This window comes from Porites lutea, chromosome 2, assembly GCF_958299795.1.
Source record: "Porites lutea chromosome 2, jaPorLute2.1, whole genome shotgun sequence".
Lineage (NCBI taxonomy): Eukaryota > Metazoa > Cnidaria > Anthozoa > Scleractinia > Poritidae > Porites > Porites lutea.
Window position 1 is genome coordinate 27,213,113 of NC_133202.1, and position 14,018 is coordinate 27,227,130.

Genomic DNA, 14,018 nt, shown 5'->3' on the forward strand with positions numbered 1-14,018 from the left:
TCAGCGGGTGCTTAACAGGTCCCCCCAAAATTTTAAGTTAAGTGTGGTTGGTGAACCAGTGGTTTCAGCGAATGGCCAACCTTTGGATATTAGGGGCAAGTGTGACCTGGAAATTTGCGTTGATGGGGTGAACGTGGTTCATTCAGTTTTAGTTGCTGCAGATGTTACCCAGGATTGTTTACTAGGCATAGATTTCTTAGGTAAACATGGTTGCAAAATCGATTTTGAGGCTAAGTCACTAAGTATTGGGAGCAAAATTGTTAACCTTCAGGCTAAGAGTGGTGGCAACAAAGTTTATAGGATAAGTTTAGCGGAGACTGTGGTTGTTCCTGGACGTCATGAAATAGTGTTGCATGCTAAGGTTAAGGGGGCTGGTTGTGGTGATGGTTTGTTAGGTCTAGTGGAACCATCTCCAAGTTTTGCCAAACAACACGATCTTTTGCTTGCTCGTGTGGTAGCCCACCCTAAGAACAACACAGTACCTATCCGCCTGGTCAACCCGTCACCAATGCCTGTTACCCTGTACAAGAACACCTCAGTTGGTACCTTCAGTGAGTTGGAGGAAAGCAGCCCTGACCCCCCTGAGTGTAATCACCTTACGTCTGCAGCACCCCGTAGTACGACGCAGCCAAAGGTGTCCAGTAAATTTGACCTTGACTCTCTAGACCTGACTGGCGGGCAGAGGACAGCACTGAAAACGCTCTTAGATGAGTATGCAGACATCTTTTCATCCGGACCAGCAGACCTAGGTAGAACCGGCGTGGTAAAGCACCAAATCAATACAGGTGACTCCCCTCCTATAAAGCAAGCGCCAAGGCGGGTACCATTGCACCAACAGGAGGTTGTGCGCCAGCACGTGGAAGACATGTTGCAGAATGGGGTGGTACGTCCGTCTACTAGCCCGTGGGCCTCACCCATAGTTCTGGTCAAGAAGAAAGATGGTGGTACTCGTTTCTGTGTGGACTACCGCAAGCTGAATGATGTGACCAGGAAGGACGCCTACCCACTTCCGCGAATAGATGAGACCTTAGACGCCCTGGCAGGTGCGAAACTGTTCAGTACGTGGGATCTGGCCAGCGGTTACTGGCAGGTCGAGATGGAGGGTGCTGACCGTGAGAAGACAGCATTCACGACCCGTCATGGCCTCTTTGAATTCCAGGTAATGGCCTTTGGTCTCTGTAATGCGCCAAGTACGTTTCAGAGGCTTATGGAATTTGTTCTTGCTGGACTGCAGTGGCAAACGTGCCTGGTCTACCTGGACGATGTTATTGTGTTTGGTCGAGACTTTGAGGAACACCTGGTGCGGCTACGAGAAGTTTTCGAGCGATTCCGCCAGGCAGGGCTGAAGCTGAAACCCTCAAAGTGCTTCCTGTTGCGACCGAAAGTCCCTTTTCTTGGCCATGTGATCTCAGCAGATGGTGTGAGTACTGATCCAGACAAGATAAGAGCGGTGGAGCAGTGGCCTACCCCTTCCAATGTGTCCGATGTAAGAAGTTTCCTGGGTCTGGCCTCGTACTACCGCAGGTTCATCGAGGACTTTGCAGAGATTGCATCCCCTTTGCATCGCCTGACAGCAAAATCCATTGAAAGATTCCAGTGGTCTTCAGAGTGCGACAGAGCCTTCCGTAGCCTGAAAGAGAAATTGGTGACAGCTCCTGTACTGGCCTTTCCCCGAAGTGACGCAAAGTTCATTGTGGACTGTGATGCGAGTGACTATGGCCTCGGAGCAGTTATTTCCCAGGAGCAGGACGGGAGTGAGAGAGTGATCGCGTATGCAAGTCGTGTGCTGGACAATCGTGAACGCCGATACAGCACTACCAAGAAAGAGATGCTTGCTATGGTTTATGCAATCAGACACTTCCGCCATTACCTGTATGGAAGACCGTTTACTGTCAGAACAGACCACAACGCACTGAAGTGGCTTCAGAGCTTTAAGGAACCCGAGGGTCAGGTGGCCAGGTGGCTCGAGTTGTTGGCCCAGTACGATTACAAGATTGAACACCGACCAGGACGGAAACACCAGAATGCTGACGCACTTTCGAGAAACCCCCTGGTGGTTGCTGAGGACACTGACCAGATAACCCAGACCAATGCAGTAGGCAGTAGCACCAGTACCTGGGTACCCAGTTGGACAGTGACCAACCTGCGATCCAGTCAAGCGGCGGATCCTGACTTGAAGAAGATATTGGCTTGGAAGCAGAACCAGACCAGCCAACCGGCTCTCCGGGAGATAGAAGGAACCAGTAAGGCAACCAGGAGCTTGTGGGCACAATGGAACAGGTTGCAGTTGGAGAATGGTGTCCTTTACCGCCGGTGGGAAACCGATGATGGTCATGGTACGCGGCTGCAGTTAGTACTTCCCAGGTCCATGGTATCCGAAGTCCTTTCCGCCCTTCACGATGCACCCTCAGCTGGTCACCTGGGAGTAACTAAGACCTTGGAGCGAGTGAGAGAACGCTTCTACTGGTATGGTCAGCAGCATGACATCGAAGATTGGTGTCAACAGTGCGAAAAGTGCTCCAGGAGGAAGTCCCCACAGCAGCCAGGAAGAGCACCCCTTGTCAGCAGCTGTCCAGGTTACCCGTTTGAGAGGATTGCTTTGGACATCATGGGTCCCCTACCAACTACAGAATCCGGTCAGAAGTACATTCTGGTTGTTGGAGACTACTTCACAAAGTGGACCGAGGCATTCCCACTCCCGAATCAAGAGGCAAAGACAGTCGCAGAAAAGCTGGTGAACGAGGTTATTTCCAGGTTCGGGGCTCCCGAGCGTATCCACACTGACCAGGGCCGGAACTTCGAAGCCCAGCTGTTTAAGGAAATGTGTAACCTCTTCAGTATCGAGAAAACGAGAACAACGCCATACCACCCACAGAGTGATGGCATGGTTGAGCGCATGAACCGTACGATACAGGACATGCTGGCAAAATACGTCGCCGAGCACCAGCGTGACTGGGATGTACACCTACCCATGATTATGATGGCATACCGGTCCAGCGTTCATTCCTCTACCCAGTACACACCCCACTACCTGTTGTTTGGACATGAGGTACGGTTGCCCTTAGACGTTATGTATGGTCGTGAACCTCATCAGCCGGAAGCAGCCTCTGAGTACGCAAGGAACCTCAGATCCACCCTGGAAGAAGCCCATGAGAGAGCTAGAGAACACCTGAAGACTGCCCAGAGAAGACAGAAGGACTACTATGATCGCCGCGTCGCTGGAGACGAGATAAAGGTTGGAGATCATGTGTACCTTCATGTTCCTGTAATCAAGTCAGGAAGGACAAAGAAGTTGCATTCGCCATAGCATGGTCCACATGTGGTTGTAAAGAAGATCAGCGATGTAACGTACCGGATAGAGGAAGTGGACAACCCCAGAAAACGGCGAGTAGTCCACTTCAATCGACTAAAGCTGTGTGGCGAGCCACGACCAAGGGCCCAGCAACCTGATCAGCCTACGGGCCAGCCTTCCAGTTTGCCAGTGCGGAGACCTCATCTTCCCCCTCGCTATGTTCCGGATGAGACTGACCTCATGTATGCAGACGGTACTGCAGCTGACGGGAATGAGACATTAGCAAGAGCTGAGGAAGAGGACTCCACAGAGGCAGAAGTGCCAGCTCCAGAACCAGTAGCTGAAGTAGTGCCTCCCCCTGTTGTAGACAGACCAAGAAGAGAAGTTCATGCTCCTGCTTGGATGAGAGACTTTGTTTCTTAATTTCTGAATGAACTTTGATTAATTTTCTTAATATAGCTGCGATCAGAGTTAATATTTGTTTTGTTATAGTGGCTGTACACCCAGTGATTTCTATTTTGCTTAAGAATCCAGTAGTTTTCCTTTCCTTTGTTGCATGGCATGGGGACATGCCCTTTTCTAAGGGGGGGATAGTGTAGTAAAGATAAAGAATTCGTGACACTTTGTACAATGAATCATGACTTGTTAATCTTGAGTGAACAATAGATCAATTACTAGCTTGATAGGAACCGGAAATATGATCCCTATTGTGTAAGCAAGCGTGCAAAAATGTGCATCGTGTAAAGTAGATAGTTAGATGTGCCTTCCGATCGGAATAGCGTAAAAGCTACAAGCTACACCCTTTAAACTGATAAGATTTTGTGTAGGATGGAATGATTACTCAAACCTAGCCGCTCAGGATTTACGTAAGTAATGTAGGAGTAATAGTGTTTTAAGCTTTCAATCAAATTAGGGTGTTTACTAGAAAGGAAACCACATGCATTCCCTACTATATTTTCCCACGTATGATTTAGCTACCAATATGTATAAAAGTACCTTGATTTAGCAATAAACGATGAATGTGAATGTGATCAGGACTTGAGTGTGTGCAAGTCTCCTAGAATATTGATAGCCCGAAACCGGCCAGGTCTAGAGATATTCAAGCAGTCGACAGTCGACACTTATCTGTTGGCCACGAAATCAACTCCCGTTTACAACACAATTTTACGTTCTTAAAATAGAATAGCGTGTAAAACAATTAGAAACGTTCACCATTGATTGTTTTATGCTTGCAAGCAGTTGAGCTACACATACCATGAATAGCTATTAATTTCATTCTCAGCGACCGATTTTCATTTGCAAAAAGGTCATGTCGTTTTCAGGGATAACAGAACTTGACCGATCGCAGTCGAACACAGTCAACTGTTCTACATGAAAGCTTAGATTGTGAGAGATATTACATTTTCAATGCATGCAGGACTTTACTGCTCATCGTGCTTTGTAAGGAATATTTTTGTTAATTCTCTTGAGAGACCAAAAACGAACCACGGATTTCTTCCTTTAAAACCGTCATGATAAACTTTTGGAGTTGGAATGAGCTGATCCTTGCGAGTTTAGAACCAAAATACAAAGGTGAAATAAATATGGCAACGATCACGCGAAAGGTCAACACTGGCCATTTCATTAGAATCATTCATCAGCAGGACCTTAGCCTGCCTAGCATCTCCACTTAAACTAGCCAGTGCTTGCCCGTTAAGGCTACACTAACACATGCAATCCCGGAATGGAATCCCCAAAATCCCCAAGAGGGTTGGGGGGGGGGGGTATTCCTGGGAATTCTTGGTGGGGGTGTGCTGCTCGGTTCTCCAAATCCTGAACCTTTTTCCCACCAAGAAATTTCATTATTCACACCCAAAAAAGTACTTTTACAAGCAATTTTTATTCACTAGTTTACAGGTAAAAAAAAAAAAACAGTTAAACATTACCTTTCTATCATGCATTGAGGACACATTTCAAGAGCAGTAGTAGTTGTCCTCTGACCACACGTGATTGTCCCCAAAAATACTCAACATGTAACCAACCCGTGATGTGACGACAGTTTCTGGCATTTGGCAATAAGTTTAACTCTTTCAACAAGCTTAATGCTGATGTAATACTGGTGTAATTGCGTTTCCGTTGAAGTCTGTATTTTACGTTGAAAAAGCTTATTAAACATACACATTCTTTTGATGTAATCAGTTAAGGAATCAAGCAAATGCAAGTGCAGTTCTCTCTTCTCTTTGTATTCCACTGAGCCATGGTTCTCTTGGGTAGGTTATATTGGATAAATAAAATAATTATTTATTGAAGACTGTTGAAGACAACCCAGAAAAGACACCTGGAAAAAATGATGACACCATTCAGTGATATAAACAACATCACTGTAGGTTTAAGTGTCAAGTCTGTCTTGACATATCTTACCTCTTCGTAAAAAACCTAATTGTCGGTGATGTCTCAGCTATAGTTTTTCTTCTCGCTTTGCTGTCCCTTGGGTGTTTGTATTCATCGCTGGAAGTGGTATTAATTAAAAGAGTCTTTTCACCGAAATCAACTGCATACAGCAGTATTCTCTGCCCAGATAACTTACGTTTTTATTAATATATTGTTATTGCTTATATAATTTTTTTCAAAACAGTCAGCTGGAACCTTCTTTTTCATATTCCATATTCCGCTTCCTTTTCCATTTCTGTTTCCATTTCCATGATTCCATTTCCAATTTCTGGATTCTGTGTTTTAGTGCTGACCTATGCACATACACTTGTGCGTACAGCTGAAATCTGGAAGAAAATGTTTTTTTATTAAGTTCCTGATCGCATTTTTATAGTATTAAATTGGAATGACTGATAAATTTTTCTCATTATTCCATAACACTAGAGATGGGTAAAATAAACAATTAACTGCTGCATTTCCTTTCTATTTATTTACCAAAACTGTCCTGCAGAAGACGCAGGAAATGGCATTTCCAAGACCCTAAATTTAAAAACTCTGTGGGGGAGCAGCCCCCAGATCCCCCCTACTATAAAAATCATTTGCCTAACACACAATTCTGTGTATTAAAAAATAAAAATGTCATCTAAGAGTCATCAAAGAGTCATTAATGTGTGGGTTAAAAAAATTGTACCCACACCATGGGGTGTACCACTGGAAATTATGGGAATGATGGAACTCTATAAAAGAAAAAAAAATTATTCCTTGATTCAAACATTGCATAAAATATTTATGCAATCCAACATAAGTTAATTTTCATAACCCTAAAAATAATATTAAAAATCTACTGAAAAAAGCTTTTGTAATGTTTCCAGGTAACTTAAATCCTGTGGCATTCAGGTTAAACAGCTTACTATCTTTAGTACATGTAATAATCTTCCATGATTGTTATGTAATAGATCCCTAAGTTGCACCATGACATCAGAACTCCCCTCATTGACTGGAAAAGTGTGTCTTGTAACAGGAGCATCTCGGGGGATTGGTAAAGGTATTGCCTTGATATTGGCCAAGGCAGGAGCCACTGTGTATATTACATGTCAGTTTGACTTTTCAGGAAATTGTCTTATGGTTTGATAAATCCTCTGTTAAGGGCTCCTCTCTAAAAGATGCTGAAAGGTGTGCACTCCTGGAACATTTTGGCAGGGCCATTTGCAGCATTGTTTCCTGAATCCCTTACCCTATCATCATAATATATTTATCAAAACATAATGTGATTTCTCCTACCCTGTTTCAGACTTGACCTGCCTTTCTAAAGAGACATTATTGTAATAAGTCGAGCTTGCTTAGCAGCAAGACTCTAAAAATGCAAGCATTTCTTTTTTTGTTTCTCATGTGTGCTCACCAAATGGGGATCATAGTCCCAGGTGTACCTAGCGGAGACCGTGGAAACTGGGGATTAGAATTGAGATGTGTCGGACAACATATTACTCATAGTACTGTGCATCTTAAGTTTGTGAAGGAAGCTTAATTAGGAGAGATTAATGGGAAAGATGTCAAGTTTTTCTAGAATGGGTGGGTCCATGGATTATATTGCTCAAAAGCACTGATTGCATTGGAACAAGTGAATACTTTAGAGGTTGGAAAAAAAAAGAAAGGTCTGGGAGTACCCCCTGTTCAAGAAAACAAGTAGCACCAAAATAAAGATTTGGTTCCTCTGACTCTTAACGGTTAAGATTAGTATGTTAAGTATCCGGTCAGTGTAAAACGCAGACTGCGGACTGTGGACTGCAGACTGCGGACCAGGGGTAAAATGCAGACTGAGTGTTAAATGCAGACTGCAGAATTAGAGTAAAACGCAGACTGGGGTAAAATGCAGACCGAGCATAAACTGTAGTCGTTGAAGGGTTTAAGGGCAAAAAAAGCCCCCCAATACATGTAAACGAACACTTACTTGATGACATCTGTTTGCACAAATCCATTCCTTTCTTCTCTGGAACGTCGTTGATGACCCGAAAACATAATCGCAATCTTGAACCTTATTTCCGTCCGAGAGACTTCACGCTTCAACTTTAGATGTGAGGTTTTCCATATACCTGACCAGGGACCGTGAACTGGTACAACACCACGATGTTTAAGCTTAAATGAAAGCTGCTGACCCAAAATACTGTACAGGAAGGATTATGGCGATAAAAAGAAGTAAATCATTCCAACAACAAAGAAAGATATTCTGCGGGAAATTTGGATGACCTTCTATGAAAGTATTGCAAATCAAGGTACGCAGACTTAAGCTGTTTGGATTTTCACTGAAACTTCTGGGGAATGTGCCATGCACTTCGACTAGGAAGTGAAGTGTGTAACTGATACCGGCTAGCTATTTCACCGATTTGGAGAAGAAGGAGCACAAATGTTTAAAAATGTCTACAGTTTTTATCCTACATTTTGCACCCAGCCTGCGTTTTACTCTCAGTCTGCAGTCTGCATTTTACACTCAGTCTGCATCTTACCCCTGGTCCGCAGTCTGCGGTCTGCAGTCCGCAGTCTGCGTTTTACACTGACCGGTTAAGTATCCAACAGTCTATAGATGTCAGGTTTAATGTTACAGACTCCCCCCACCTCTTTCCACCAAGAAAGCTGGTCGAGTGCCATATTGTTAACAAATTTAGATTCTAAAATAATAAAAGGTAATGTTTGTGAAGTTATATCAGCCATATAATGACTAGATTTTGTCTTAGCGAAAAGTTATTTTTCATTAGTGACTTCCATTTGTAGTCATATTTCTTTATTTTTTTTAGCTCTGCCCACATTTTGCAACTGTAGGGTGGATCTAAGGTTATTTTAAGAGGGCGGGGGGTGGGGGGTGGGAGGTGGGGGGTTGGTTAAAGTTTCACTGAGCTGAAACTGTAAATTGACTTATAAATTTAAGAAGATATGACAAAAACCAACATACTTATTGTCCAAATTACTCTGACAAATTTATGCATGACTTTGTTAAATTTCTCATTGTCTTGCTTCGTTCTTTATTGTTATGCTTTTGTGCAGTGAAGGCAATACAATACAATGCCATGCATAAATTTGTCAGAATATTGGACAACCCTCAAAACCTAGGGAAGATTAACCACACAAAATTTGGCTATTTAATGACTGTCTAGCCATTAAGAGTCTATTTCTAAGGGCTAAAAATGATTTCCTAGGGGTGTTACCCCCAGACTGGCCCCCTAGATATTCCCACTTTCAGCAGACATTTTTGGGACCCCCTGAAAAATAAATCCTAGATCTGCCCCAGATATACAACAGTTTTTCTGCATGAACATGTATTTTGTAAAAGTACTATTTTATTTGGTAGGAAGGAATCTTGAAGCCACAGAGGGTAAGACTGGGTCACTGTGGCAAACAGCTGAGGAGGTAATCAGATAACATTCTGTAGCTTTTGCAATTGTCTTTGCATACCTGCTCAATTGGAAAATTCTGGCCTTAATTCTAATGTTGAAGTTACTCAGCAGCCGGCTGCAAAGAGGGGCTGCTCAGAAGGGATTTGTTCAAGTCGCCTTACATGTAGTTGGACAAACCAGAAAAGTGAGCCTTTCTATGGGTATACCTGTGGATGTCATTTTTGTCACACGTTTTCTGTCAAATCATCAGTTTTTTTTTTCAACAAAATTGTTGCATATCAAGAACGGTTAAATTGCATGGTAACTCTAAGGACTAGTGATCTCAAAAATAAGAAACCATGCATAACAATGACAAAGGAAAGTGTAACAGGTTTAATCAGCATAACAAAAACTCTGAGCATACCCTGTTGTAGCACACTTTTTAGCAGATTTCTTTGCCATCATTTCACAACTGTTAAATGTTGTCAAACTTCGTCAGAATGCAGATGTGATCATGGCTTTAGTCTCTAAGAATATCTCAGAATCCTTGCTTGATCAATAGCGTGTTACTTGCGTCTCAGTGTTTGTCAGAAATACCCATGGAGAGGTATTGTCGGGCATAAATTATATATGTTTACTACTGACTTTAACCATGCAAAGCTTAAGCTTCAAAAGGACAGTCTTTGGTAGGGTATGACAGTCTTTGGGCACAATAAAGAAACAGTGCAATTTAAATCAGTGAGCAGCATTCAATATTAAAATAAAATAATGAAATATAGTGACTCACAGGGAAACAACTGTAGATGGACTAATTTATGCAACTGATTCCTTTTCTTTTGTTGTATTTTCTTAGAAGTCATTTTATGTTCATCCTGCAAGAATTCTTATTAACCAGTGATTAAATTTTTTTAGATAGGACAAGAGAGTGCTGGACAGTGTATACCGGTGCAGTGTGACCATGGAAATGATGAAGAAGTCCAAAAGTTGTTTGAACAAGTCAACAAAGAACAAAATGGACGATTGGATGTCCTTGTCAACAATGCCTACAGTGGAGTGAAGGTATAGACTTTTATTTAACAAATAACTGATAAATAAATAAATACATAAATACATGTACCATTGAACTGGTAGCACATCCACAATATTTGAGGGTTCGTACTCTTTTTAGCTGTTCAAATTCCATGACCTTAGCTTTAGCTCTCATTTTAAAATATTTTCAAGACTTTCCTTGTTTTGGGGTATTTTTTGACCTTACTCAATTCAACAGATACAAACTGTTGTGTCCACCAAACATGCGTTGCGTTTAGTTACTCATTGTCCTTGCTTTGACATTCTACAGTAACTAATTCACCAAACATAACTTTTATTTTCCACGACTTTCCGGGACCAACAATTGAATTCCATGGCTTTTCCAGGCCTGGAAAAAATGAAGTTCTTAAATTTCATGGCTTTCCAGGTTTTCCATAACTGAACCGTACGAACCCTACAATGTGTTTCTTTATCTACCATTCTGATTTACCGCTAACATTGCAAAGTAGATATGATGATTTTTAAGAAATACCCACTCAGAGAAAAACCTCTCAAAACAAGGAGGAGAATAGCCTGCGAGGAAGTTCTCCTGGGGCGATCTGGCGGTGGGGCAAAAAAGGAGACAGGTTTGAAAGGTTTCAAGCCAATAAAGGTGTCTCGCCTCTTAGCCTGTAAGCAAGCTCTCCCACGGGAACATAACGTCATTGCCTGTTTAAAAATCAACCAATCAGCATTTCGCATCCCATTCTGGGACGCAGATATTCAGTTTTATGAGATGCGAGTGCAAACTCTCCTCCTCTTTTCGCTCTCCCACCCCCGTACCCCCGGGAACCCCAGGAGAGCTTGCTCGCAGGCTAGGAGGAGAAAGTAACAGCAAACTTAATTCACATGTGTCCTTTTTGGGTGAATGAGGTCTCTGCAATGGAAACAAGACGACATTTTTGGGGGGGAGAGGTGGGGGGTTGTTCTGGGCCTGTAGGCCTTTTTTTCATTTTCGCGGCACTGAAACCGGAACCCGCACTTGAAAAGTCTCTGGCATCAGTATGCTTATAGTGAACATATGTTACTGACAGTTATTTTTGTGTTATGCTTAGGCGATTTTTGATAATGTTGGAAAACCATTCTATGAACAGGTAAGGATTTATTTTGATAAGTGACAGTTTTAAAGAATTCTACTTTCACCGAATATTAATCTATATTTCTCTTGGAGAACATTTAATCAACTTGCGATTAAAATATGGAATACACTTCAAGCTCATAGTCTTGCCGGTTAAACAAACCCTAAACGATAATTTTGCAACCGCCACTGGCTTCAGTTAAACCTGAAAACATGTGAAACTTTCTTTCTAGTTAGAAGCGCTGAAAATTCTGATGATCGACCTGGAACTTAACTGACCCTTTCACATGCATCTCCGTAAATGTCATCCATTGCCGTATAACTCGTACACTTATGCAAAAAGACCTAGGTAGTCTAAATGTGGTCTAAATGTTAAAAGAAATTGCAAAAACGCAATCGGACCAGTCGCACAAAATTTTCATCTTCCTAATCATGTCATGTTGTTTGAAGTGTTTAACGGTGCTTATAGATCGTTTTCGCATGACGTCACGTCCGCCATATTGGTGTTTCAAAACAATAAAACGGCGGTGATGTTGGTGTCCCAAACCAATCCTGTGGGAGTTCAACTCTTTTCTTATGTAAACACTCTTTTGTTCCAATAATTTTGCAAAGATGCTGGTCACGTGAGTGAAAACGCACTATACTTGGAATTCAATTGAAACGCAAGACGTTTTTAAATGATAGCAAACAGCGTGAAATGACCTCTTTAAGAAGCTGTGGTTGCACCCAATGCGTTTCAGTCGTTCAAATCCTCTTTTCTTTTCCTCTCTTTTTTTCTCTTCCCTCCTTTGTTCACAGTTTCCGTCTTATCTTTAGCCTACAAGCATGTGGGATCAAATGAATAATGTGGGGCTCAGGTTAGAACATTCATATGTTTAAGGAATAGTCTGTTGCAGGCATTGTTTTAGTTACACGTTTCAATACTTTCTTGACTCTCTACATTCAGTGGCCACTTGTGGTTTCACATGACACTTAACTGAATTCTACCACGGGATTGTTCTTTATTTGCGAGGTTGCAGAGGAACCTGGGTCAAAATTCGTCCGCCAAAACACCCCCATGACGCACTTTGACACTACAAATCGGACCCAGCCTTTTGCGAAAACTTGCTCAAAATGGCTAATTCCTCCGAAATCACTTGTACCCCATTCACACCGAAACTTAAACAGGACTTCTTTATATAGAGATTCGTTATATCGAGGTTCCACTGTATCCTCCTTTGAGACTGTTCATGAGATAAGCTTGAATGCTCTTCAAAACTGGTGTCCTATATTACCACTGTTCAATCGGCTAAAGAAGACCAAGAGATTTGGTGACCTAATAAAATTAGTCTTCGCCCTGGGTTCTTTACTTAAGTAATAGACCACACCTTCTATGGGTATACTGGCGTGATAACACACGCGGGATGTTGGGAGAACACTTGAAAAGCTTGTAAATCACGAGCCTCGGCTCGTGATTTACAAGCTTTTCGAGTGTTCTCCCGAACATCCCAAGTGGGTTATCACGCTTGTAAACCCACAGAAAGTGTGGTCTATTGCTTTTATAAAATAACTTTAAGTAAACTATGAGTTTACCGGCACAATAAACCATAGGTTTTTAACCAATCAGAACTCTCATACTATCTTAGTTATTTTATAGAAAGATGTAAACAAATGGTACAGCGATTTTTGTTTGACTTTGAGATGAAAACACGCGAACAAAACAGAAACAACAATCGAAAGGAAATAGAGCGATTCGATTGGTTTATCGACCGGATACAAACGCGCGTGGCTTTTGATTGGTTAAGCGAACTCTCGGGTGAAAAAATTTCATGCCCTAGAACTTTCTAGAAATCAATCGATACTTCACTTTGACGTCATACTGCAACACGATTGGCCAATCGAACAATGCCTTCTCCATATTAGAATTTTGTTTGGCGGGAAAACGAAGAGTCCATGTTTTTATCTTTTCATCCATTGGCTGATAAAACAAATAACGAACACTTACCAAAACCATTTTTCAAGGTCATGCGAAAATCGCTCTATCCTTTGTGTCCCTTTTCTCCCTCCAGGTCTAATTACATTGCCGCGTGGCATGCAGCCAAGGTGATGGTTCCTGCCAAACAAGGACTTATAGTCAACGTTTCGTCGCCCGGAGGATTGAGATATCTCTTCAACGTTTCATATGGTGTAGGAAAAGCTGCGGTAAGACACACTACAGTGGAACCCGGTCAATACTAACACCAGAGGGACCTGCCATAGTGTCCTTAAAATCCGGGTGTCCATATTAAGCGAGCTCTCAGAAAAAAACGTCACGGGCGCATATTTTGTCGATGCAAAGAATTAAGCAGACATTTTAACGAGAAAGCGTTGTTTAATTACTTAACTGTAACTCCAACAAGTTTATCCTAAAGAAATCTTTCGATCGTGTGTCATTGTCTCAGACTAAAATAACCTTTTAAGTACTGTTCTTGAAACATGACAATGGAATCCATGGCGTTACTTTGTATTGACGCTTTTTGTTTGAGAGACTCAGCCAGGCGCGCTGAATATTAGGCAGACCTTTTACTTGCCTTTTCTGTTAGGTTTTCATTGGTAAGAAATTAAGTTATAGTCAGTGTGCAGAAGAGAACTGTCCATAATCGGGGTTGATGATGTATGAGAGTTTGTGCCTCGGGACCGTTGTCCGTATAAATCGGTGTGGTTATTTTTAGAGAAAATATGTGAACTTTTTGTCGGGACAAACAAAACTGTCGGTCATAGTATACGGGTGTGCGTACACTGTTCTTTTTTGTGTGCCTTTTCACTTTAGCACCAAGAAATTGTTTTT

The 14,018-nt window shown here is 42.1% G+C and overlaps 1 protein-coding gene across 1 annotated transcript in view; it reads left to right on the top strand.

Annotated features, from left to right (window-relative positions):
• The first annotated feature begins 3,532 nt into the window (after positions 1 to 3,532).
• The window catches only part of LOC140925937 (dehydrogenase/reductase SDR family member 1-like), a 16,316-nt gene continuing 5,830 nt past the window's right edge, over positions 3,533 to 14,018 (top strand). Inside the window, exons 1-7 of the mRNA XM_073375763.1 lie at positions 3,533 to 3,706; positions 5,471 to 5,541; positions 6,658 to 6,746; positions 9,042 to 9,100; positions 9,979 to 10,125; positions 12,029 to 12,069; positions 13,261 to 13,393. Coding sequence (XP_073231864.1) covers positions 3,533 to 3,706; positions 5,471 to 5,541; positions 6,658 to 6,746; positions 9,042 to 9,100; positions 9,979 to 10,125; positions 12,029 to 12,069; positions 13,261 to 13,393 — 714 coding nt within the window. The remainder of the gene's footprint in view (positions 3,707 to 5,470; positions 5,542 to 6,657; positions 6,747 to 9,041; positions 9,101 to 9,978; positions 10,126 to 12,028; positions 12,070 to 13,260; positions 13,394 to 14,018) is intronic.